Source organism: Hyperoodon ampullatus, assembly GCF_949752795.1.
Source record: "Hyperoodon ampullatus genome assembly, chromosome: 2".
Classification (NCBI taxonomy): Eukaryota; Metazoa; Chordata; class Mammalia; order Artiodactyla; family Ziphiidae; genus Hyperoodon; species Hyperoodon ampullatus.
Window position 1 is genome coordinate 155,852,373 of NC_136915.1, and position 25,057 is coordinate 155,877,429.

Below are 25,057 nucleotides of genomic sequence, written 5' to 3' on the forward strand. Positions count from 1 at the left end.
TATGGACCCAAACATTCCAGGGTGCCTGGCTAGCCTCAGTGGTGGAGACTCAGTGGATCCTAGGATTTCTTCACCATCACCTCTCTCCTGGCTTCCCAACTCTATTGGGATCTGTGCTCTGAAGAAATGAACTTCTCTACTCACTAAAATTTGCTAGGAGAGTTCTAATCACATATAGCTCTCCCCCAGCAGTGCTGGGACCTGTGGTTTATACAATCGTCTCCTTCTATCATTCAGTCAGAGCTGAGGTTTGAGAATTCTACCAGCTGCTTTCTTGAACTCTGGGGTCTGCCTCTGAGAAGGGGCAGTGCTTTTTGCTTCCCCCCCCCCCCCGCCATATAGCTCAACTGACTTATCCTACTTTCCTCCAACAGTGACTCCGGCCTTTCCTTCCTCACCAGCTCCATCGTTACAGGATCATAATTCCGAACGACTCCATCCTCTTGCCTCCAATATACACTTTCACCTCCCTCTCACTCTCTCCTATACTTCTATCCTCCTTGGGTAAGCATCTTAGCTTCCTTTGTGTTGAAAATCATTATCCATTTCCCAAGACTCTCCTTGCTTGACAGTAATAATATTCCTTTACCAAGAAACTATGTGGTGTAGTGGTTAGCAGCATGGATTCTGAAGCTATACTCCTGTATTCAAATCCCATTTCTGCCACTTAGTAACCGTGGGCAGATTACTTAGCCATTCTTTCAATTCTAAATACAGTTATTATGAGGATTTTATAAATACTCCAATGGCCTGTTGGCTTCCTGAATCCTAATTCCTTAAGTTGGCTTTCAATGTTAGCTCTTATTTCGCTTAAATCAACGTACTCAACCTTATTTCCAAAATTCACTTTGTTAAACTGTTTCAGTCACACTAGCCTACTTGCTTCCCGTAAACAGGCCTTCTGTCCTATCTACCCATAAAAAGCCATGTAGCCTTCCAAGACTATTCTGGACAACCACAGCCTCATGTTTCGCTATCTTTCCCAAATGTACTGTCTATATCATCCACTTGGTAATTAACTTAGAGACTTAGAGCACTCATTGCATTTTTCATGAGCTGTTAAATTTTCATATATTTATGCAAAATTGGAAGACATTTTGCATAAATGTGTCATACTTTTTTGCATCCCTATGCAGAGCACCTAGAATGGGTATTTGCTGATTGGCTGAATGACTGAAGATGATGCACTCCTTAGAATATTTCTATAATATTTTCCTAGAAGTATTTTTGAATGGCTTCTGCCTACAAACATGAATTGACAGTTAAGTATAATACTTAAACCTTACTAAGCATAAAACTGAAAAATATTACAAACCTCATTAATAAAAGGGTTCCTAGAATTTTATAAGATGAAATTAGTAGAATACTTGTAAAGTTTAATAGGGGTACTATTTTGTTAGTGGTAATACCAAAGCCATGAGCCTAGAAATAATATAAGAAGCAATAAATGAATCTATAGGCTCACCTTTAACACACTTCCATTTTCAGTGACACTGAGGCCTGGTTTCTTCAGCAAGGGGTGGCCGTCTTTTAACCAGGTCAGAGTCGGTGGGGGAATAGCATCACTTTGACATAGTAACTCCACAGCTTGGCTAATGAGGATAGAGATGTTCTGTTCTTCTCCCATAATATTTGGTGCAACTAAGTGAAAGATGGGTTTTTCCCTCAGGATAAAAGAGGCCAGCATACTGCTTGTCTTTATTAATCATCAGGACATATATTGAATAACTTTATTAGTTCTTTTAAGATGTAGGATCACAGTAATTCTAACATACCCTCTGCACATCATTTGATTCAGAATCAAGTGTTCATAAATCACTGATTAATGTGTTCCTGTTGAACAGAAATAGTCTTTTCACTAACTTTTCACATAAAAAAGTTTTAGAACTGGAAGTTCTCAACAAGTGCCCACTTAAGAAACTTCTTGAACTAGATGTCACCACTTAAGATTTTCAAAGTCTTAAACCACTCATGAAATATTTTGGAAATAACAATGAATTAAAAGCAAACACATTTTTGATGTTTATTTTTCACAAAAGAAAGTAAATTTCATCAACACAGAGGCAAAATAAAAAAATAGAGTTGAAAGAGTTCATCCTGTCCCACCTCGCAGTTTGCAAAACATAAGATGGGTGACAGATAAGAGCTTATTTGAAATAACGTGACTAATTGGTGGCAAAACTAGGAGTCTTCTGACTTGCAGTTTAGAGCTCATTTTGGTTTTCCATGGTGCCTTGTCAGTTTTCTATGGAATAAAGACCATGTGGGATAAATGATACATTAAAGACCAAACTAAAACAGTGACCAGCTGTACGGCATACAACTACATAAAAAGAAGAAATGAGTTGAAATTTTAATGAGATTAAAATTAGAATTCCCTCGCTATAAGGCTTGTCAGATACTGAAATATATTCTTGGAGAAGTTTAAGGAACTGCATTCCCTTGGGTGTATTAAAAAAGAGAGTAAACAATCATTTGTCTCAGATGGTCGAGGTACAGCCCTGCCAAGAATTAGACGGTGGGCTCCATAAGCTCTCAAGGACTCTTTCAGGTTTATATTTATAATAATTCAAAATCATGAACTAATGATAAAATCAGGCCTGTTATAAAAGGGCCACTCCAAAAAAGCACAGAGGGGAATTTCCTCAGCCATTTCTCACTAAATCCCATAACTATTTAGGATTGTAGGAAACATACCATATTTGTAGTATTTTTGGTTTTTTGTTTTTTTTTTATATAAGAAAGGTTAGGGGCTTCCCTGGTGGCGCAGTGGTTGAGAGTCCGCCTGCCGATGCAGGGGACACGGGTTCGTGCCCCGGCCCGGGAAGATCCCACATGCCGTGGAGCGGCTAGGCCCGTGAGCCACGGCCGCTGAGCCTGCGCGTCTGGAGCCTGTGCTCCGCAACGGGAGAGGCTACAACAGTGAGAGGCCCGTGTACCACAAAAAAAAAAAAAAAGAAAGGTTAAGTTTCATTGAAATGAATCCTAAAGGATTTTCCAAATGCTTTGGTAGAAATAAGACTTCTGTGGTAAGGAACATTATGATAGTCCATTGGCCATTGTTTCTAGCTTGATACTGTTGCATGTGGCAAAATGACAATGAACGCAGGGTACTTAAGCTAGTCCCTATAGCTTAAGGGACTATAACCAGGAGGTTATATAACCGTGTTCTATGACCAGGAGGTTTCTCTGCTACCATGTCTTTTCCACAGGGAAAGGCATTTGAACTAGAGGGTATTTCTTATGCTGTTTCTGGATGCAGGACTTGTGCTAAACCCAAAGAAAATGAGGCTAACAAAAGAAACTCCACGCACAATGGTTGGAACAGATCAGTGGAAATTTTGGGCAGAGATCTGTCCTGCTAAATTTAACAGCACAACAGACATCTGGCTTTCCAAAAGCTTAAAGTAATCTACGGGTGACAGAAAAGAGTGGGATTGTTTTTAACGTGTGAGACAACAGATAAAAGATATACAACTAGTCTGTTTGAGATTAAAACTTCTATAATCTCAGCAAAATCAGCACAATGAGTGCCATCTTCTAAGATATTATGAGAAAAAAGATATATTCACCAGTCTTAGCATAGAGAGTCCTACATACAACTTCACAGTTGGAAATAATTTCAGGTTAAGTCTGTCCTCCGTGGATAAAAATGTACCACAACTATATAAAAATATGTTTACCTCAGATTATTTGTAGAATTTACAAAAGAGCATGGATTCTTTATGACTGCTTGCAGACGTAAAAGTCAGAAACAATTCAAGAAAGCAGAATGCTAATTTATTTCCAAATATTTTTCCTTCAATTACTTTTCTTTACAGCTAAATGAGTTGAATCAAGCTCAAAGTTTTTCAATTGAGAGGAAAAATACAAAAACAGTAGAGTATTTGTTTCTTAACATAAATTAAAGCAAATCTAATTACAATCAAGGATATATATTACCACAGCACAACTATTTTTTTCTTCCCTGTCTTTCATTCCCAACTTTTTGTTTAGTCTGAGAAGAGAACAAGCTTCTACCCTTTAGATCCTCAGCTTCCTTAGATGTTATCCCTACTCTGCTTTGCGGTCATGTTGCTTAGGAAGGGGTGTGTTGTGTCTGTTTCTCATCCTACGCATTATACTTGTGAAATGTAATTACACAAGTCAGAATTGCCACAGGGTTATTCTTGTTAAAACACTGGGGAGTGTGTGATCTCTAAGAAAGTTCTCAGAGCTTCAGTTTAAAGATAAGGTACTACAGGAATCCAAATCATTTAAAAACTCTATTCTCATGTTTCAGCACCTAAGAGTATGGTGATGCATACTCCGAATTTATACCAGGGAGAAACAGTTTTAATGAACTACTCTTATAATTGTAGGGAAAGCTATTTTACACAGTGTCTGCTCCTCCTACACCACTACATTCTACAATGTAAATCTGACAGGGACTTACCTCTGAGGCTGCAGAATCATTATGCACCAAATAGATCCAAGATTGCCAAGGTTACTATCACAAATTTAGGAATATAATACAGGGACATTATACTAATAGTAGAGCATAGATTGGAAGCTAATTTCACATTAAAAACCTATTTTAATCTGGCACTTCTTTAACATTCAAAATATATACACACAGCAAGCTACTAAACACATACGCACATTCTAAAGCATACGTATGGGCTGGCTAGCCACTTGACTTTTATAACAGAGGGAAGATTCTGGTTTTCAGACTAAAAAGGTAGTATGGGAGTATCTTAACAAATGATAAAAAATAGTGACGCACATCTTCATAACTCCTGAAAAATATCAACTCTCTATCACCTCCCAGGTCCACTTTTGACACTAACCAGTGCAGAAATGGAAGAAGCCTATCCCAGATTTTCAGTTGACTAAAACCAGTGAATACCAATGTTTGCTTGCTCATCTGCTTGCTTGCTCATGATTGAAGGAGCTATTGTGTCACATACTTAGATTGATGTATCATTCTTTAAGGATACTTTAGATTGGAAACATTCCAGTTCTTCATAAAGCAGAAAAGTGACCCATTAAGGGAAGGGGTTAGATTCCTTGCAGTTGGGCATTTTAGACCCTCTGTTATCTCAGACACAGAGCACCAGCTGGAGGCTAGATACAGACCCATGCCAACTGCAGAAGCAACAAAAAAAAGGGATGCATAATGAGCCTTGGGTAATTTATTTGAGGCCAACTGGAATTTTTTAGCTTAATTAGAGACGCATGGCAACCATGTTGAAACAAGGAGCCTGTTTATTAAAAAATTAGGACTTATTATATAAGTTATTTGTGATGATTACATTTGTTTTGGCAAACTCAAAAAGGGAAGTCAATCCACATGGCCTGGAGGTAAAAAAAAAAAAAAAAAAAAAAGTAATATATTTTGAACAGGAGTAAATTATTTGGAAGTGAGGTAGGACTTAGAAGAGAAGGCCTGCATTAAACAGATACTCTTTGAGGACTACAGAACAAATCCATTATTCCAGGAACCAAGAATATAATGCAAGTAAAACCCTGAAAAAGTTCTAAATGCAAAGGTATACTAAAATGTGGAATGACAAGTGTAATCTATGAATGGAGGCCATTGAGGCCCCAACTTTGTTCCAGGGGCCTCTTGGTGTGATGGAATCAGACCTTTCCTTTTGTACCTTACAGCTGCATCATAGGTAGGAAGAAAAAATACTTGAATTTTGCCTAAGCTTATGTTTAGTTTAACTTTTGCTTCTCAAATATCCTTTAATTCATAGACATAGTACTGACTATAAAATATGCTGATTGTACATATAATTAAAAAGTAAGAAAATCCAGGCTTCGAGTAGAATAGATCAAGAGAGCTACTTAGGGCCTCCCTGGTGGCGCAGTGGTTGAGAGTCCGCCTGCCGATGCAGGGGATACGGGTTCGTGCCCCGGTCTGGGAGGATCCCATATGCCGCGGAGCGGCTGGGCCCGTGAGCCATGGCCGCTGAGCCTGCGCATCCGGAGCCTGTGCTCCGCAACGGGAGAGACCACAACAGTGAGAGGCCCGCGTACCGCAAAAAAAAAAAAAAAAAAAAAAAAAGAGAGCTACTTGAACAGAGCCTTTCTTTAGGGAGAAGAATATGTCTTCCAAATTGCAAAGATCTCTCCATAGGCATGTTCTTCAGAGCGCTCCATAAAAACAACATCTTACATGCTGAATGTATGCATTTTTATTTCTCAGAACTTCAATAAAGGAAAATTAAAGTCAAATATAAGGCAGAAAGGGTGACTCTGATTCAATTAACCTTGTAATATTATGATAATTTCTATTGTTCATAGCTCTTTACTGTCAAAAACTTTCTTAGCTTCCTCAATGATATTAGGACTTAAACACAGCTATATCGGAGCAGAAGTAATTATTAAAATGTCTCACCATATACTCTGAGGTCAATGTCCCTTTGCTTCTCCCCAGCAGCATTTACTGCCACACAGGTGTATCTCCCCGTATCACTGATTTGCGCGCTGGTCAAGGCTAGGATGCGGCCCCCAGACAGAACCTGTTGATGAACAGAAAGCTAAATAACTAACATACCTCCTGAGAATTGTAGGTGTAAACATACTTTTTCAATTATTTTCTGAGATTGATCAACTGAACATTTGCCTCTAGAAGTATTTCTACTTGGATGTTTTAAAGAGGGCAAGCATCATTTAATCCCCTCCTCATCTTATCTGTGGAGGACGACAGAGGCTAGAACCAAACTTGGTAATAACCACTGAACACAACTCTCTACATACAGGATCAAGTGAAGATCCAACTTTATCAATACTTACTACAGAAAGAGAAAAAGCCACCAGGGGAGGAAGATAAGAAGACGTGGAAATAAGAGGAGCTAAACCTCCTCTAAATTTTTCTTTGAGAGAACAAGTAAGAAGGTAAAATTAACAGCATGGTAGCAGTCAAATAAATTAATTAGTCACATTCATTGTCCATTTATCCCACTGATGTAGTTGCACCTTTAATATTGACATGGACTCTGGATAGTCTATGATCCCAAATTCTGCAAGCAATGGATTTTCAAGAAAAGTTCAAGAAGTAGAATGGTGGAATAACTATGCTCTCTGCTAAGCAAAGCAAAATTGAAGTACACTTTCAATAGATATATGTGTTTCCATATTTTAAATTTTGAGTCAGTGCAATGTACTTAAATTTTTTTGTCAGACTCAAATTTCACTTCTCATAATGTTGCCTTTATAATTTTTCTTTATATGATGTTTTAGTAGAAGTAAATATACTCTGTGTAAATATTTACTCTGAAGTAAATATTCTCTGATTATTTCCAGACATTTAAATATAACGTCTACCAAAAACTTCCTGTTTTTATTGTTGATGAACATTTCTTTGCATAGGGTGTCTTTTATGGTGGTGGCAGAGAGTGGGGGGGAAGTAGAAAGTATATAAAACAATGGTCAAAATACAGCACTACATATGAGATAAGGGAACTCTTAGATATACTGAGCTTTTAATGAATTGTTTAGAAATCACAACTGTGTGCCCATGGTATTTATGGATGTATATGTGTACATGTTTGGATAATATTTGTGAATCCTTGCTCTCCAAATCCCTTTAATAGTTTTACTTGTTTATACTTCCTGTATTGAATAATTAGATGGTAGATTTCACTTAAGGAATGACAGAGAGTACCTGTATCCCATTAGTGAAACTAGCGACAGGGCTCCCATCTTTCAACCAGGTCAGACTTGGGGCAGGGATACCTCTGGCTTCACATTCTAACCTCACCAGGTTATTAACTACCACTGCCACCATGTTATTGCTGCCAGAAATTGATGGGGGCACTGAAAAGGAATAAAAAAATAAATAAAATTAAGATATGTTAACATCATGGAATATTACATCTCAAAATAATAAAACTATATGTTGTGTCCACAGTAATGTTTTACATTTTTATTTCTTGATTTCTAGGCTTTGTGTGTATCTGTGTGTGTTTCCTTACACTGTATCTACTCTAGTACGTTAACTATGAACTCCTCTTAAAAGCACTATTAGAGATAATAACTTGGAAACATTTCTTGAACTAAAACCTATAATTCTGACAGACAATATTTACAAACAGGGCCATTGTCATTAGCTGATAAGATTGTTGATGACTATTTGCAGTAATTCATCTAAAGAAAACTTAAGTTCAATAGCATGTGAAAATAGAGCATTTAATCGGAATCAGAAAATATAAACGCTTATCAGTTTTAGAATACTGCATTCTTAAGTAAAGATGACAATAACACATTCTGTTAAATATTTACACTAGAATTTTATAGGTGCACTTAATCATTTTGAATGCTTCTTCACCCCAGGATGAATCTAGGAGAAGTAGCACTAACCATGGACCTGTAGACTATAAAATAACTCTGTAGCTCCAGCTGAGTTGATGGCCACACATTTATATATGCCAGCATCTGTGATCTGGGTGCTTTCGATATTGATGATCTGTCCTCTGTTCAAGAAAGTCATGCTACTGGAACCTAACAGTGGACGATTATCTTTGTACCATGTAATAGCTGCAAGGGGAAGAGGACAGAAACCCATCTTTTTAAAACTTTTCATTTAAAAACTCAATACACACACTAAATCGAAGCTTAACTACAACAGTAACAATTGCTTTATTCTTATGCTTATTATCTTAGTTTAATCTGTTTAATTATCTCGTTAGGGTTGATTTTTAGGAGGAGGTAAACTTTAGAAAAACATGAATTGCCAAGCCAATATAAGAGTCCTGAAGTGAACTTATAAAAATAATATTCTTTACATTATCTCTAATGTATTAGGTTGGCCAAAAAGTTCATTTGGGTTTTCCCATGCAATCTTACAGAAAAACCTGAACAAACTTTTTGGCCAATCCAATATCAGTATTTGTTTGATAGCAAACTTTTAACCGATTCTATTTCTTTTGGTGTAGTATATATTCCTCTCATCTATAAAATTTTGTTTATGCACCTAATCAAAACCAAACACTATACATACTATTAGCCTCAAAATTTTTATATTATTATTGATTAGTATGAATAACTTATTGGTGATAAAAATCAACAAAATAATAGTCTCATCAAATGAATGATTTATAAAGATAATCAATTGAGACTAGATAAAAATATATTTTTCAACAAAAAAATTTATATACAATACCATTGTGGGTTTTGTGGCCATAGTAAGGACAATAAGATAATTATTCACATAATTCTACATTGTTTAAATGAGTAAATTATTTCATGTAGTTAAAAGCAGTGAAAATTCAAAAATATCATCCACCTAATGATATCCTTATCAATGTTTTACCCTTGAAATATATTCTATAATATTTCCCTTATTAGTAATTACTATATTATGCTTATAAACAGATTTAGCAATTCACAGAAATCTTAAAATGTTAATAAGCTACAGAGTCCACAAACAAACCTACCAGGTGAGGGATTTCCAGTTGCCTTACACTCCAGCTGTATGGGGTTGTTCACTACCACGGTCTCATTCAGCATCTTCCCTGCATCCTCCAGAGTGGGTGGTTCTGTAAGAAGCCCAAACAGATAATCAGCAAACACAAATAGGATATTTAAACTGAAATTGTTTCCTCACTGGGAATTGTCATTTCTTTCTTTCTTTCTTTCTTTCTTTCACTTAAATACAATGATATATTTGGAATAAAACTAAAGTATACTATTAAGTAGTACTGAAGAACAGGATGGAAAAAGATGTTAATAGGTTTTCTGGATCATCCATTTCTCTATGCCTAGACAAGAAAAGCCTTAGAATTGTAGTTTAGTAGAGCAGTAAAAGAAAGTTAAAGGAGTATTTTTTTTAATTCCAATAAATCTGATTGGTCTGATGATGAATTGCCTTCACCAAGAAGTAATCTAACACATTTGAACTCTTCCAGGGAAGGACATGGGTATTCCTCAAAATATCTGACTTTACCTTAGTACAGTACTATCTTAAACCATTTCAGAGGGATTAAAATCATTTTTTGTTTGTTTATTAGAGTTTTTTCTTTTGATATGAAAGTTACAATTAAATTGTTAGTAAAATAAAACAGAAAACTACATTTTCAACTTTAAATAATCACAGATAATGCTGCTCTATTTTTAATGTATTTGTAAAGTAGGCATTCAGAAAGTCTAAGAGGCATAGTGTAAAAGTAATGACAACTTGGGCTTCCCTGGTGGCGCAGTGGTTGAGAGTCCGCCTGCCGATGCAGGGGACGTGCGTTCGTGCCCCGGTCTGGGAGGATCCCACGTGCCGCGGAGCGGCTGGGCCCGTGAGCCATGGCCGCTGAGCCTGCGCATCCGGAGCCTGTGCTCCGCAACGGGAGACGCCACAACAGTGAGAGGCCCACGTACAGCAACAAAAAAAAAAAAAAAAAAAAAAAAAAAAAAAGTAATGACAACTTGGAACAGCAATGCCCTACATCTTCTCCTGTTTCAAGGAGTGTAGGAGGGATGCCAGGAGAAAAACAAAATTACAAGTAAACTAGAGATCTTATCTTACTTGGAAAAGATGCTACAGATATGTTAGCTTTAAGGTTTATATAAAAATACATTTTAAAGATTTGCTAAATTTAACTTATCCAATGCACGAGAGCCCCTGACCTCTGCCTCATATACAATTAAACAATTGATCCATTAATCTAGCAAAAACAGAGAAAGGGGAAAGGAGAAAAGGGAACAAGAAAAATGATGAGAACTAAATAAGATGGCAGAAATAAAGTCAAATATATAAATCAAGAGCATAAATGTGAATCAGTTCATTTTCTTGGTCAATAGAGAAATATTTAACACTATTTGAGAGTTAACAGTATTTTTTTTAATTAAAAAGCACAAGTAAAACAATTGCAAAAATGTTGACAATATAGAGCTAGACAAAGGTATACCAGAACAACAAGTGTGATATCAATTTCTGATAAACTGTTATACAAGGCAAAAATAATGCTTTCTATTGACTGAATTGTTACAATTCAGAAAGAATCCACTATAATGATAATGCTTTATGCACTGAATAAAAAAGCAAAAATTGTTAAATAGTAGAGAAAACTTGAAAAACCGAAAAGTATTATATTTTAGTATAACTTTCTTAGAAATTGACTATGCAGTGAAACAAAAAATAAAGTTACAAAGAACTTGAGAACGAAAATTACCCACCCATACTGTATGTGTGCATATATATTACATATAATATACACATACACATATGTATTTCTGTATTTATGGTTAACAAAGAATACGTATTATTTTCAAATGCCAACAGAGATTTTCAAAACAGACTATATATTAGGCCATAAAAATGTTAATAAAGCATTTATAACCAAAATTTCATAAAACCATAATAAAAAAAAGAACTCAGTAATAAAATATAAAGTTCTCTACATGGAGAAAAATTTATTAAAAAGGAAATCAAGACAAAAGTACAAAAGTAGAAAAAATAAATTAGAATGAGATTGATTAAAAAGTAAAACCTACGGGGGCCTCCCTGGTGGCGCAGTGGTTGAGAGTCCGCCTGCTGATGCAGGGGATACGGGTTCGTGCCCCGGTCTGGGAGGATCCCATATGCCGCGGAGCGGCTGGGCCCGTGAGCCATGGCCGCTGGGCCTGCGCGTCCGGAGCCTGTGCTCCGCAACGGGAGAGGCCACAACAGTGAGAGGCCCGCGTACCGCAAAAAAAAAAAAAAAAAAAAAAAAAAAAAAAAAAAAGTAAAACCTACGGAATGTCACTAAACAGTATATTACTCAAAGAAAATCTTAAAGCCCTAATTAATATACTAAAAACTAAGAAATAATGAAAATAAATGTTCCAATCATTCAACTCAGATTCCATAAAAAGACCAATAAAATAAGCCAAAGAAGTCAGGAATAAAGAAATAATAAAAATAAAAGCAGAAGACTACACCAAAGAAAACAAACAAGCAAAAGAAATAACAAAAGAAGACAATAAAACTCAAAGCTGGTTTTTGACAAGTTTAAAATAAAGTCTGTCCTCAAAAGTAGATGTTCTTGTGAGTCATATTTGTTTTCTTGGAAGTTGTTCCTAAAGACAAAGCCTAGACCCCACTCCTCCTTCATACCTGTAGTTCCTTTGTATCCATCTAATGCAATGTATTAACCCCTCCTGCTTGAAATGCCTAGAATGTTTCTGTTTTCTGCACTAAATTCTGATTTATGATATGGCATTTAAGGACAAAAGACCTTTAAATATGGCTATCTGACTTTTCCAACTGGAAAGGAAAAATAATTAGTCTATGGCGCCTTCTTTCAAAACAGTTATTTAAATACTAACTTGAAGCTTTCTGGACTAAAGTGATCACTGAAGGCTTTGACAGACTATGTAGCAGCTGCAATAAAACAACATGGTAAGAATAAGAAATAAAAGAGCTGTGGAGTGGGCTGGCTATTTTTCATTCCACTAAAGGACTGAAAGAAAAAAAGATTACATGTCAGCAAGAATGGCAGAGTAAAGACTGAAAATCTATGCATCCATTAAAAAACAAAAAAGGAAAAATTATCAAAACCAACTTTTTCACAACTCTGGAAATTAACCAAAGGCTTGCAATAATTAAAGAAGTGATTATTCAAGAAAAACAGCAAAATCTAATTAAGAACAGCAAGGTTTATGACATTTTATCTCACTTTATTCCCATCACTCTCTCCCTACCTCAGCAGTAAGCTTGAAAGCAAAGAGCTCTGCAACCACAGTGAAAAAAGCAGCCAACTAGAAACTGGATAGTAGAATGCATTTTGTGCTACCTAAAAGGTTCCTGGAAGGACCTTCAAGAGGGCCGAGGAGTAGGACGTGGAGATCAACTTCCTCCCCACAAATACATCAAAACTACACCTACATGTGGACTAACTCCTACAGAACACTTACTGAACGCTGGCAGAAGACCTCAGACTTCCCAAAAGGCAAGAAACTCACCATGTACATGGCCGTGTAGCTGACAGTCCTGGTGTTCCAGCTGGGTGTCAGGCCTGAGCCTCTAAGGTGGGAGAGCTGAGATCAGGACATTGCACCACCAGAGACCTCCCAGTCCCACGTAATATCAATCAGCGAGAGGTCTTCCAGAGATCTCTGTCTCAATGCTAAGACCCAGCTCCACTCAATGACCAGCAAGCTCCAGTGCTGGACACCCTATGCCAAACAACTAGGAAGACACGCACACGACCCCACCCATTAGCAGAGAGGCTGCCTAAAACCATAATAATCTCACAGACACCCCAAAACACACCACTGGACACGGTCCTACCCACGAGAAAGACAAGATCCAGCCTCATCCACCAGAACACAGGAACCAATCCCCTCCACCAGGAAGCCTATAAAACGTGCCAAACCAACCTTATCCACTGCGGAGAGACACCAAAAACAATGGGAACTATGACCCTGCAGCCTGCGAAAAGGAGACCCCAAACATAGTAAGTTAAGCAAAATGAGAAGACAGAGAAATAAGCAGCAGATAAAGGAGCAAGGTAAAAACCCACCAGTCCAAACAAATGAAGAGGAAATAAGCAGCCTACCTGAAAAAGAATTCAGAGTAATCATAGTAAAGATGATCCAAAATCTTGGAAACAGAATGGAGAAAATAAAAGAAACGTTTAACAAGGACTTAGAAGAATAAAGAGCAAACAAACAATGATGAGAACAATAAATGAAATTTAAAATTCTCTAGAAGGAATCAATGGCAGAACAAATGAGGCAGAAGAATGGACAGGTGACCTGGAAGATAAAATAGTGGAAATAACTACTGCAGAAGAGAATAAAGAAAAAACAATGAAAAGAATTCAGGACAGTCTCAGAGACCACTGGGACAACATTAAACACACCAACGTTCGAATTATAGGGGTCCCAGAAGAAGAAGAGAAAAAGAAAAGGACTGAGAAAATATTTGAAGAGATTATAGTTGAAAAATTCCCTAATATGGGAAAGGAAATAGTTAAGTCCAGGAAGCGCAGAGAGTCCCATACAAGATAAATCTAAGGAGAAACACGCCAAGACACATATTAATCAAACTAATAAAATTAAATACAAAGAAAAAAATATTAAAAGCAGCAAGGGAAAAGCAACAAATAACACAGAAGGGAATCCCCATAAGGTTAACAGCTGATCTTTCAGCAGAAACGCTGAAAGCCAGAAGGGAGTGGCAGGACATATTTAAAGTGATGAAAGGGAAAAAGCTGCAACCAAGATTACTCTACCCAGCAAGGATCTCATTCAGATTTGATGGAGAAATTAAAACCTCTACAGACAAGCAAAAGCTAAGAGAATTCAGCACCACCAAACCAGCTTTACAACACATGCTAAAGGAACTTCTCTAGGCAGGAAACACAAGAGAAGGAAAAGACCTACAAAAACAAACCCAAAACAATTAAGAAAATGGTAATAGGAACATACATATCGATAATTATCTTAAATGTAAATGGATTAAATGCTTCAACCAAAAGACACAGACTAGCTGAAGGGATACAAAAACAAGACATGTATATATGTTGTCTACAAGTGACCCACTTCAGACCTAGGGACATGTACAGACTGAAAGTGAGGGGATGGAAAAAGACATTCCACGCAAATGGAAATGAAAAGAAAGCTGGAGTAGCAATTCTCATACCAGACAATAGACTTTAAAAATAAAGACTATTACAAAGAAAAAGAAGGACACTACATAATGATCAAGGGATGAATCCAAGAAGAAGATATAACAATTGTAAATATTTATGCACCCGATATAGGAGCACCTCAGTACATAAGGCAAATGCTAACAGCCATAAAAGGTGAAATCGACAGTAACACAATAATAGTAGGGGACTTTAACACCACACTTTCACCAATGGACAGATCATCCAAAATGAAAATAAATAAGGAAACACAAGCTTTAAATGATACATTAAACAAGATGGACTTAATTGATATTTATAGGACATTCCATCCAAAAACAACGGAATACACTTTCTTCTCAAGTGCTCATGGAACATTCTCCAGGATAGATCATATCTTGGGTCACAAATCAAGCCTCGGTAAATTTAAGAAAATTGAAATCGTATTAAGTATCTTTACTGACCAAAATGTTATGAGAGTAAATATCAATTACTGGAAAAAACTGTATAAAATACAAACACAAGGAGGCTAAAGAATGTGCTACTAAATAACAAAGAGATCACTGAAGAAATCAAAGAAGAAATCAAAAAATACATAGAAACAAATGACAATGAAAACACGACAACCTAAAACCTATGAGATGAAACAAAAGAAGTTCTAAGAGGGAATTTTATAGCAATGCAGTACTACCACAAGAAACAAGGAAAGTCTCAAATAAACAACCTAACCTTACACCTAAAGCAATTAAAGAAAGAACAAAAAAACCCCAAAGTTAGCAGAAGGAAAGAAATCATAAAGATCAGATCAGAAATAAATGAAAAAGAAATGAAGGAAATGATAGCAAAGATCAATAAAACTAAAAGCTCGTTCTTTGAGAAGATAAACAAAACTGATAAACCATTAGCCAGACTCACCGAGAGGAAAAGGGAGAAGACTCAAATCAATAGAATTAGAAATGAAAAAGAAGTAACAACTGACACTGAAGAAATACAAAGGATCATGAGAGATTACTACAGCAACTATATGCCAATAAAACGGACAACCTGGAGGAAATGGACACATTCTTAGAAAAGCACAACCTTCCAAGACTGAACCAGGAAGAAATAGAAAATATAAACAGACCAATCATAGCACAGAAATTAAGAGTGTGATTAACAATCTTCCAAAAAACAAAAGTCCAGGACCAGATGGCTTCACAGGCAAATTCTATCAAACATTTAGAGAAGAGCTAACAACCATCCTTCTCAAACTCTTCCAAAATATAGCAGAGGGATGAACACTCCCAACCTAATTCTACAAGGCCACCATCACCCTGATATCAAAACCAAAGACGTCATAAAAAAAAGAAAACTACAGGCCAATATCACTCATTAAGATAGATGCAAAAATCCTCAACAAAATACTAGCAAACAGAATCCAACAGCACATTAAAAGGATCATACACCATGATCAAGTGGGGTTTATCCCAAGAATGCAAGGATTCTGCAATATACACACATCAATGTGATACACCATATTAACAAACTGAAGGATAAAAACCATATGATCATCTCAATAGGTGCAGAAAAAGCATTTGACAAAAGTCAATACCTATTTATGATAAAAACTCTCCAGAAACTAGGCATAGAGAGAACTTACCTCAACATAATAAAGGCCATATATGACAAACCCACAGCCAACATCGTTCTCGATGGTGAAAAACTGAAACCATTTCCTCTTAAATCAGGAACAAGACAAGGTTGCCCACTCTCACCACTATTATTCAACATAGCTTTGGAAGTTTTAGCCACAGCAATCAGAGAAGAAAAAGAAATAAATGAATCCAAATCAGAAAAGAAGAAGTAAAGCTGTCACTGTTTGCAGATTACATGATACTATACATAGAGAATCCTAAAGATGCTACCAGAAAACTGCTAGAGCTAATCAATGAATTTGGTAAATTAGCAGGATACAAAATTAATGCACAGAAATCTCTTGCATTCCTGAACACTAATGATGAAAAATCTGAAAGAGAAATTAAGGAAACACTCCCATTTACCACTGCGACAAAAAGAATAAAATACCTAGGTATAAACCTACCTAAGGAGATAAAAGACTTGTATGCAGAAAACCATACGATAGTGATGAAAGAAATTAAAGATGATACAAACAGATGGAGAGATATAACATGTTCTTGGATTGGAAGAAACAACATTGTGAAAATGACTATACTACCCAAAGCAATCTACAGATTCAGTGAAATCTCTATCAAACTACCAATGGCAATTTTCATAGAATGAGAACAAAAAATTTCACAATTTGTACGGAAACACAGAAGACCCTAAATAGCCAAAGCAATCTTGAGAAAGAAAAATGGAGCTGGAGCAATCAGACTCCTTGACTTCAGACTACACTGAGCTACAGTAATCCAGACAATAAGGTACAGACACAAAACCAGAAATATAGATCAATGTATTTGTTGTACAGATAGATAGAAATCCCAGAGATAAACCCACGCACCCATGGTCAACTAATGTATGACAAAGGAGGCAAGGATATACAATGGAGAAAAGACAGCCTCTTCAATAAGTAGTGCTGGGAAAACTGGGCGGCTACATGTAAAAGAATGAATTAGAACACTCCCTAACACCATACACAAAATAAACTCAAAATGGATTAAAGACGTAAATGTAAGTCCAGACACTATAAAACTCTCAAAGGAAAACATAGGAAAAACACACTTTGACATCAACCACCACAAAATCTTTTTTTGACCCACCTCCTAGAGTAACTGAAATAAAAGCAAAAATAAACAAATGGGACCTAATGAAAGTTAAAAGCTTTTGCACAGCAAAGGAAACTAGAAACAAGATGAAAAGACAACCCTCAGAATGGGAGAAAATATTTACAAATGAGTCAACGGACAAAGGATTAATCTCCAAAATATATAAACAGCTCATGCAGCTCCATATTAAAAAAACAAACAGCCCAGTCCAAAAATGGGCAGAAGACCTAAATAGACATTTCTCCAAAGGAGACATACAGATGGCCAAGAAGCATATGAAAAGCTGCTCAACATCACTAATTATTAGAGAAATGCAAATCAAAACTACAATGAGGCATCACCTCACACTGGTTAGAATGGGCATCATCAGAAAGTCTACAAACAACAAATGCTGGACAGGTTGTGGAGAAAAGGAAACCCTCTTACACTGTTAGAGGGAATGTAAATTGATACAGCTACTATGGAGAACAGTATGGACTTTGCTTAAAAAACTAAATATGGAATTACCATGTGACTCAGCAATCCCACTACTGGGCATATACCCAAAGAAAACTATAATTCAAAAAGACACATGGGGCCTCCCTGGTGGCGCAGTGGTTGAGAGTCCGCCTGCCGATGCAGGGGATACGGGTTCGTGCCCCGGTCTGGGAGGATCCCATATACCGCGGAGCGGCTGGGCCCGTGAGCCATGGCTGCTGAGCCTGTGCATCCGGAGCCTGTGCTCCGCAACGGGAGAGGCCACAACAGTGAGAGGCCCGCGTACCACAAAAAAAAAAAAAAAAAGACACATGCACCCCAATGTTCATTGCAGCACTATTTACAATAGCCAGGTCATGGAAGCAACCTAAATGCCCATCGACAGGCAAATGGATAAAGAAGATGTGGTACATATATACAATGGAATATTACTCAGCCATAAAAAGGAACGAAATTGGGTCATTTGTAGAGATATGGATGGACACAGAGAGTGTCATACAGAGTGAAGTAAGTCAGATAGAGAAAAACAAATATCATATATTAATGCATATACGTGGAATCTAGAAAAAAGTTACAGATGAACCGGATTGTAAGGCAGAAATAGAGACACAGATGTAGGGAACAAACTTATGGACACCAAGGAGTGAATGCAGGGGTGGGTGGTGGTGGGATAAATTGGGCAATTGCGTTTGACATATATACACTAATGTGTATAAAACAGATAACTAATAAGAACCTGCCATATGAAAAATAAAGAAATAAAATAAAACTCAAAAAAAAAAAAAAAGAGCATGGGTAGGGACTTCCCTGGTAGCACAGTGGTTAAGAATCCACCTGCCAATTCAGGGGACACAGGTTTGAGCCCTGGTCCAGAAAGATCCCACATGCTGCAGAACAACTAAGCCCGTGAGCCACAACTACTAAGCCTGAACTCTGGAGCCCACGAGCAACAACTACTGAGCCTGAGTGCCACAACTACTGAAGCCCGTGCACCTAAAACCCATGCTCCGCAACGAGAAGCCACTGCAACGAGAAGCCCATGCACCACAATGAAGAGTAGCCCCCATTCATCGCACCTAGATAAAGCTCGCACGCAGCGACTAAGACCCAACACAGCCAAAATTAATTAATTAATTAATTAATTAATTAAAAAAAAGAGCACTGGTAGAGGTAACTAATAGTAAAGACAGTAAAACTATATATTTTGCATATAACATTTTTTTCTCCTCTCTGAATTAAAATACAATAGCATAAAGCAATTATAAATATGTATTGATAGGCACATGATGAGTAAAGGTGTAACTTGCATGACCATAATAGCACAAAGGAGGGGAAAGGGAGGGAACCTATATAGTAGCAAAGTTTTTTATGCTATTGAAATTAAATTAGTATTAATCCAAATTATAACATTATTCATTAAGATGCTAATTGTAATACTCAGGGCAACCACTAAAAATGAACTCAAAAATAGAGTAAAAAAAGAAAATATCTATTTAACACAAAAAGGTAGTAATGGAGGAATATAAAAACAAAAATGACATAATACATATAAAAACACATATAAATGGTAGACATAAATCCTGTCATCTCAGTAATTACATTAAATGTAAATGTATGAAACACTCTAAGCAAAAGGCAGAAGAGACTAGCAGAATGGATTTAAGAAGCAATAGGACAATAAAAACACGACCTGACTATATGTTGTCTACAGGTGACAAACTTTAAATTCAAAGACACAAATAGGTTGAAAATAAACGGATGGAAAACATATACCATGCAAACAGTAACCAAATAAGAATGGAGACTCTATACCAATATCAAACAAAGTAGATTTTGAAAGAAAAACTGTCACTAGCAACAAAGTAGGACATTTTAAAATGATACAAAGTATCAATTTACCAAAAAACATATGAGAAAACAACAGAGTCTCATATAGTCACAAAACAACAGAGTCTCAAGATACATGGAACTAAACTATGCAGAATCAAAGGGAGAAAGACAATTCAACAATAAAGGCTGGAGATATCAATATTCCACTTGCAATAATGAATAGAACAATCAGACAAAAATCAACAAGAAAATAGAAAATAGTATGAAGTTTCCTCAGAAAATTAAAAATAGAACTACCACATGATCCAGCAATCCCATTTCTGGTTATATATCTGAAGGAAGTAAAATCAGTATCTCAAAGACATATCTGCACTCCTATGTTCATTGTAGCATTATTCACAATAGTTAAGACATGGAAACAACCTAAGTGTCCGTAGACAGATGAAAGGATAATGAAGATGTTATCTTTATCTCTCTCTCTCCCCCTCTCTCGTGTGTGTGTGTGTATTATATGTATTATCATACATATACATATGATGTATGTTGTATATATACATATATATGGTGTGTGTATACACACACACACACACACACACACACACATAATGGAATATTTTTCAGCCATGAGAAAGCAGGGAATTCTGCAGCTTGAAGCAACCTGAGAGAACCTATAGGACATTATGCTAAGTGAAATAAGCCAGACAGAGAAAGACAAATACTATATGATCTCTTATATGTGGAATTTAAAAAGAGTTGAACTCATAGAAACTGGTGGAATGGTTTATTACCAGGGGCTGTGGGGTGGGGGAAATGGGGAGTTGCTGGTCAAAGGATACAAGCCTTCATTTATAAGATGAATAAGTTCTGGGAATCTAATGTACAGCTTGGTGACTATTCTATTACTAATACTGTATTGCTAAGAGAGTAGATATTAAGTGTTCTTACTATGCACTCACAAAAGTGGTAACTATGTGAAGTGATGGATGTGTTAATTAACCTGATTGTAGTAATCATTTCACAAAGTATACATGTATCAAATCATCACATTGTACACTTTAAACAGATACAATTTTGTTTATCAATTATATCTCAATAAAGCTGGGAGACAAAAAGGAATAAAAAAGACAGAGTGGTACTGGCATAAGGATACACACTTAGGCAATGGAATAGAACTGAGATTAGAGAAACATACTCTTACATCTACAGTCAAATGATTTTCAAAAAGACTGCCAAGCCATTCAATGGGGAAAAATTAGTCTTTTCAATAAATGGTGCTGGTTCATTTTTAGGTTAAAAAGTAAATACAAATATAAATGCTATTATTTCCTTCTAGCATTAAAGAGATGGTCTTGGAAATCTGAATTTAGGTGAATGCTGTTCTAGAAGAAGAATTAGTAAGGTAATAATATCTTATGTTAACAGTAAGAAGATGTCTGCATACTCCAAGCAGAAGATTGGATTCCATTCAACTTAACTAGTTTTTTCCTTTCTTCTAAAAGTTCTAGGTGTATATCATGCCAAAACCAAAATACCTTCTTCTGGACATATTGTGGGTCTAAATTTTGCCTATTATTTTAATCATTCAGAGGTATAAATTCATTTTTTCAAACTCTGGTTAAATTTGAATTAATACACAACTGATCTAAAAGTGAGTTGGGTGAGATAATACACCTTAACCACCAAAATTATAATATAGTAAATAAGAAATTCATCCACACCGAGAAAATAGTATAGTAGCACCCAGAACAGAACTTATCCTTTAAAAAAGAAAAAAAAAATCCCTATAATATTCTCAAGTCTCCTTTAAGCCACAAGTGAGCTATTAAGCAAAACACAGAAATGATATAGAAACCTTTTTTTAAGTGGGTGTTGGCAGATGTTAGCCAAGCAAATACTTTAAAATAATAAAATTAAATTAAGGGTGCTCTACTAATGTTTTAAGCAGACAGCTCAAGATGGTTCCTGGCCAACAGTAAAGACAGCAGGACTTTAGACATATTTGTTAAGATGCTGGTACAGTGAGAAGTGCCAGAAGCCAAATATGTGTTTGGCTGAAACAGTCATTAAGCTACTACTTACAGATGATTACTAGGAACCAGACACCAGGCTAAATTTTTCATGTCTAGTCTTGCATTTATTCCTCAGAACAGCTTCCCTGATTATGGTATTATCTTCATCCTTCCCATTTTACAGATGAGAAAACGGGGCTTTTTAAAAAGTTAACATCTAAGCCCACTGTCCTCCAGATATTACTTGAGAGTATAGGAGCCTAAATTCAAAGCTTTTAACCACAACATTCTACTTCTGGGCACTTCACTTGGTTGTTTTTAGCTAGGAAATAATTAAGTGCAGATGAAATGAATGCTTGAGCCATTAGACCCCAAATAATCATTTGTTTGTGGAAACATCTGTCTCACTTGGCAAATATCTGAGGTTTAAATATAATTTCATAGTTTGGTCTAGAGAATTAGAACTTCCAGAATTATGAAACTTTGATCATCAAAAAGACCACCTACTGAGAGCCTCAGCCTTTTATAATTGACAGAGCTCCCCCTGGAAAACCCAGGGGATCATGAGACTATTCCCCTTCTCATGATCATGACTTCATTTTCTAGTCCAGGAGAACATGCACCCTTACTCCACCTTTTGGAAACACTTTTTTCCATGTTTGAGAAGAATGGAAGCTTCTACAATCTTTTTTATAGGAAAGCAAAATACTAAACAATCTGAAAGCTGAGTTTCTTTGATTAAATAAATTGATAAATGAACTAAATTAAATAATAGTTGCTTCCCTATAGATTTTTCAATGTCCCTCAATATATAGCACCAGAATTAGATGCAACACTTTGGAAGCATTCAGAGAGCAAGAATATAAGAGGGCTACTATAAGCTTCTATTACTGACTTCTAAGGTTGATTAGCTCTATTATGAAATTGAATTATCACATCTACAGTAATTGGAGAGAGCCATTAATACCTCAAGTATTTCAATGTGTGGTATCTTTAAGCCATTCTATCTCTATTCTTATGAAATTTTTCACGTCAGGTTAACTTGTCATTTTAACCTCTGAGGTCTTTTTGAAATCTATCAACCCTTAGAAATTCCTACACCTTTTTTAACATCTCCAGTTCTCACCGAAATTATTAATCCAAGTATTGAAGAGGACAGAATCAAGTTTGGAGCCATTTTCATCCAACGTGACACTGCCATCATGAGTGCCAAGATGATACACCAACTTTCTGTTCAGATTCCTATCACATGCTCTTAGCCAACTACTTCCTCCAAGTTGACCATTATCAGTATTAGATTAGAAATTCACTTCATCATTTATTCTCCCTTCAGGTTGATGAAATGGTATCCAGACAAGTCAAGATTGTATTAGATGAAACATTTACAGCTACTAATATATCTTACCTCTATCCTATTGGTGATTCATATGAAGAAAATTGTTTTATATTCTCCGTCTAATTTGGTAGTTTTTTTGGGGGGGGGTAGAGTTGCTTTACAATGTTGTGTTAGTTTCTGCTGTACAGCAAAGCAAATCAGTTATATGTATATACATATCCCCTCTTTTTTGGACCCATAAACAAGGTGAAAAGACAACCCTCAGAATGGGAGAAAATATTTGCAAATGAAGCAACTGACAAGGGATTAATCTCCAAAATGTACAAACAGCTCATGCAACTCAGTATCAAAAAAACAAACAACCCAATCAAAAAAACAAACAACCCAATCAAAAAATGGGTGGAAGACTTAAATAGACATTTCTCCAAGGAAGATATACAGATGGCTAAGAGGCACACGAAAAGATGCTCAACATCACTAATTATTAGAGAAATGCAAATCAAAACTACAATGAGGTATCACCTCACACAGGGCAGAATGGCCATCATCAAAAAATCTACAAACAGTAAATGCTGGAGAGGGTGTGGAGAAAAGAGAACCTTCCTACACTGTTGGTGGGAATGTAAATTGATACAGCCACTATGGAGAACAGTATGAAGGTTCCTTAAAAAAACTAAAAATAGAACCACCATATGACCCAGCAATCCCACTACTGGACATATACCCTGTGAAAACCATAATTTGGTAGTTTTTAATAAATCCTTACAATGACTAACCTTCTATTTCTCTTTCTTTTCACATTAACTCAGACATCTTCTAGCCTGCATCCCCTGTCTCTGATGATTTTCCATGTCAGTATGTACACTAATTGCATCTCCTGCTAACATACATTGTGTTACCATATTCAGACAGTACATTTATAGACTTGTGTTTTCTTAGGTAGTGAATCTGTTTATTCTTTTCTGTTGTTGCTAGGTAGTTGATGGGATACTTGATTTCTTTTATGGATTCTAGTTTTCAGTCATTCTTGACTACACTGGCAAGTCTCTAGGCCAGTCTTTACAGTATGAGCCAACGTACCTCCACGTAATGGCACAGAGTACTTGCATCAGAGATGCTGTTTCAGGAGATGTGGGAATGGGCCCAGGAAGCTGTACTTTTAACAAGCAATATCTATGATTTTTATGAACACAAGTTTGAGAGCCTCAAACCCTGAAGTTTGGTTCTTCCCAGTTCTGGAGACACATATTCTGTTCTTCATTACAGAGTCTTCATTTAAGTAATTTAAACCAGTCTAGAGTACAAAACCAAATCTTTCTTTTTGATAACTCCTGAAAGAGTAAAAGTGGGAAATATTTTATGTCTAATACCTCTAAACCTCAAAAGCACTCTGCAAGTCAGATACTCAGAGAGGTTAAATCGTTTCCTCAAGGTTACATAGATCACGTTTAGCATAGAATTTAAACTAAAGTCAGCACGACTCCAGTGCCTGAGATGACTACAACACATCATGCTATCCCACTCAACTATTTCCTTTAGCCAACAATGGAGATCAGATAAGGATTGAAACAGGAACAAATAGCCTGTATAAGGAGGAGAGAAGGAGACTCAGAGCAGAAAAACGGGGAAGGAGAACAAGCCCACCCCCAGCACACTCTTAGATGGAAGTGGAGGTCTGAGTATATGCTGGAGACAGCTGCCAAAGAACACTAGAAAGATATACAAGGCCCTATGAGGAACAAGGTAAATTCAAGGCAACTTAAGGGAGAGCAGGGTCAGCCTGTCCCCCAACCCTCAATTATAGTGAGACCATTCCAAGATGGTTACACTCAGATATTGGTCTTTAGGTTAATTATTCAGTGAAAAAATAAAGGTCCTCTTAAGGAACATGGTTTGTGTGTATGACATCCATAAGTTAGGTGCTCATATTGGAAGAACTGGGGAAAGAATAAGCTGGTTTATTGGAAACTTTTAGAGAACTGATGATATAAATCTTTTAACTGGGTGATTTAAAAAAAGAAAATATGTAAAGAAACAGACTAGAATTCA

At 36.4% G+C, this 25,057-nt stretch overlaps 1 protein-coding gene across 1 annotated transcript in view; it reads right to left on the bottom strand.

Annotated features, from left to right (window-relative positions):
• HMCN1 (hemicentin 1) overlaps nucleotides 1–25,057 on the bottom strand; it is a gene marked incomplete at its 3' end in the record, with an annotated part of 531,222 nt that overhangs the window by 188,303 nt on the left and 317,862 nt on the right. Inside the window, exons 37-41 of the mRNA XM_079726768.1 lie at nucleotides 9,426–9,527; nucleotides 8,350–8,526; nucleotides 7,655–7,806; nucleotides 6,386–6,509; nucleotides 1,466–1,641 (exon numbers count right to left, since the gene is read on the bottom strand). Of these exons, the coding sequence (XP_079582894.1) occupies nucleotides 1,466–1,641; nucleotides 6,386–6,509; nucleotides 7,655–7,806; nucleotides 8,350–8,526; nucleotides 9,426–9,527 (731 nt within the window). The remainder of the gene's footprint in view (nucleotides 1–1,465; nucleotides 1,642–6,385; nucleotides 6,510–7,654; nucleotides 7,807–8,349; nucleotides 8,527–9,425; nucleotides 9,528–25,057) is intronic.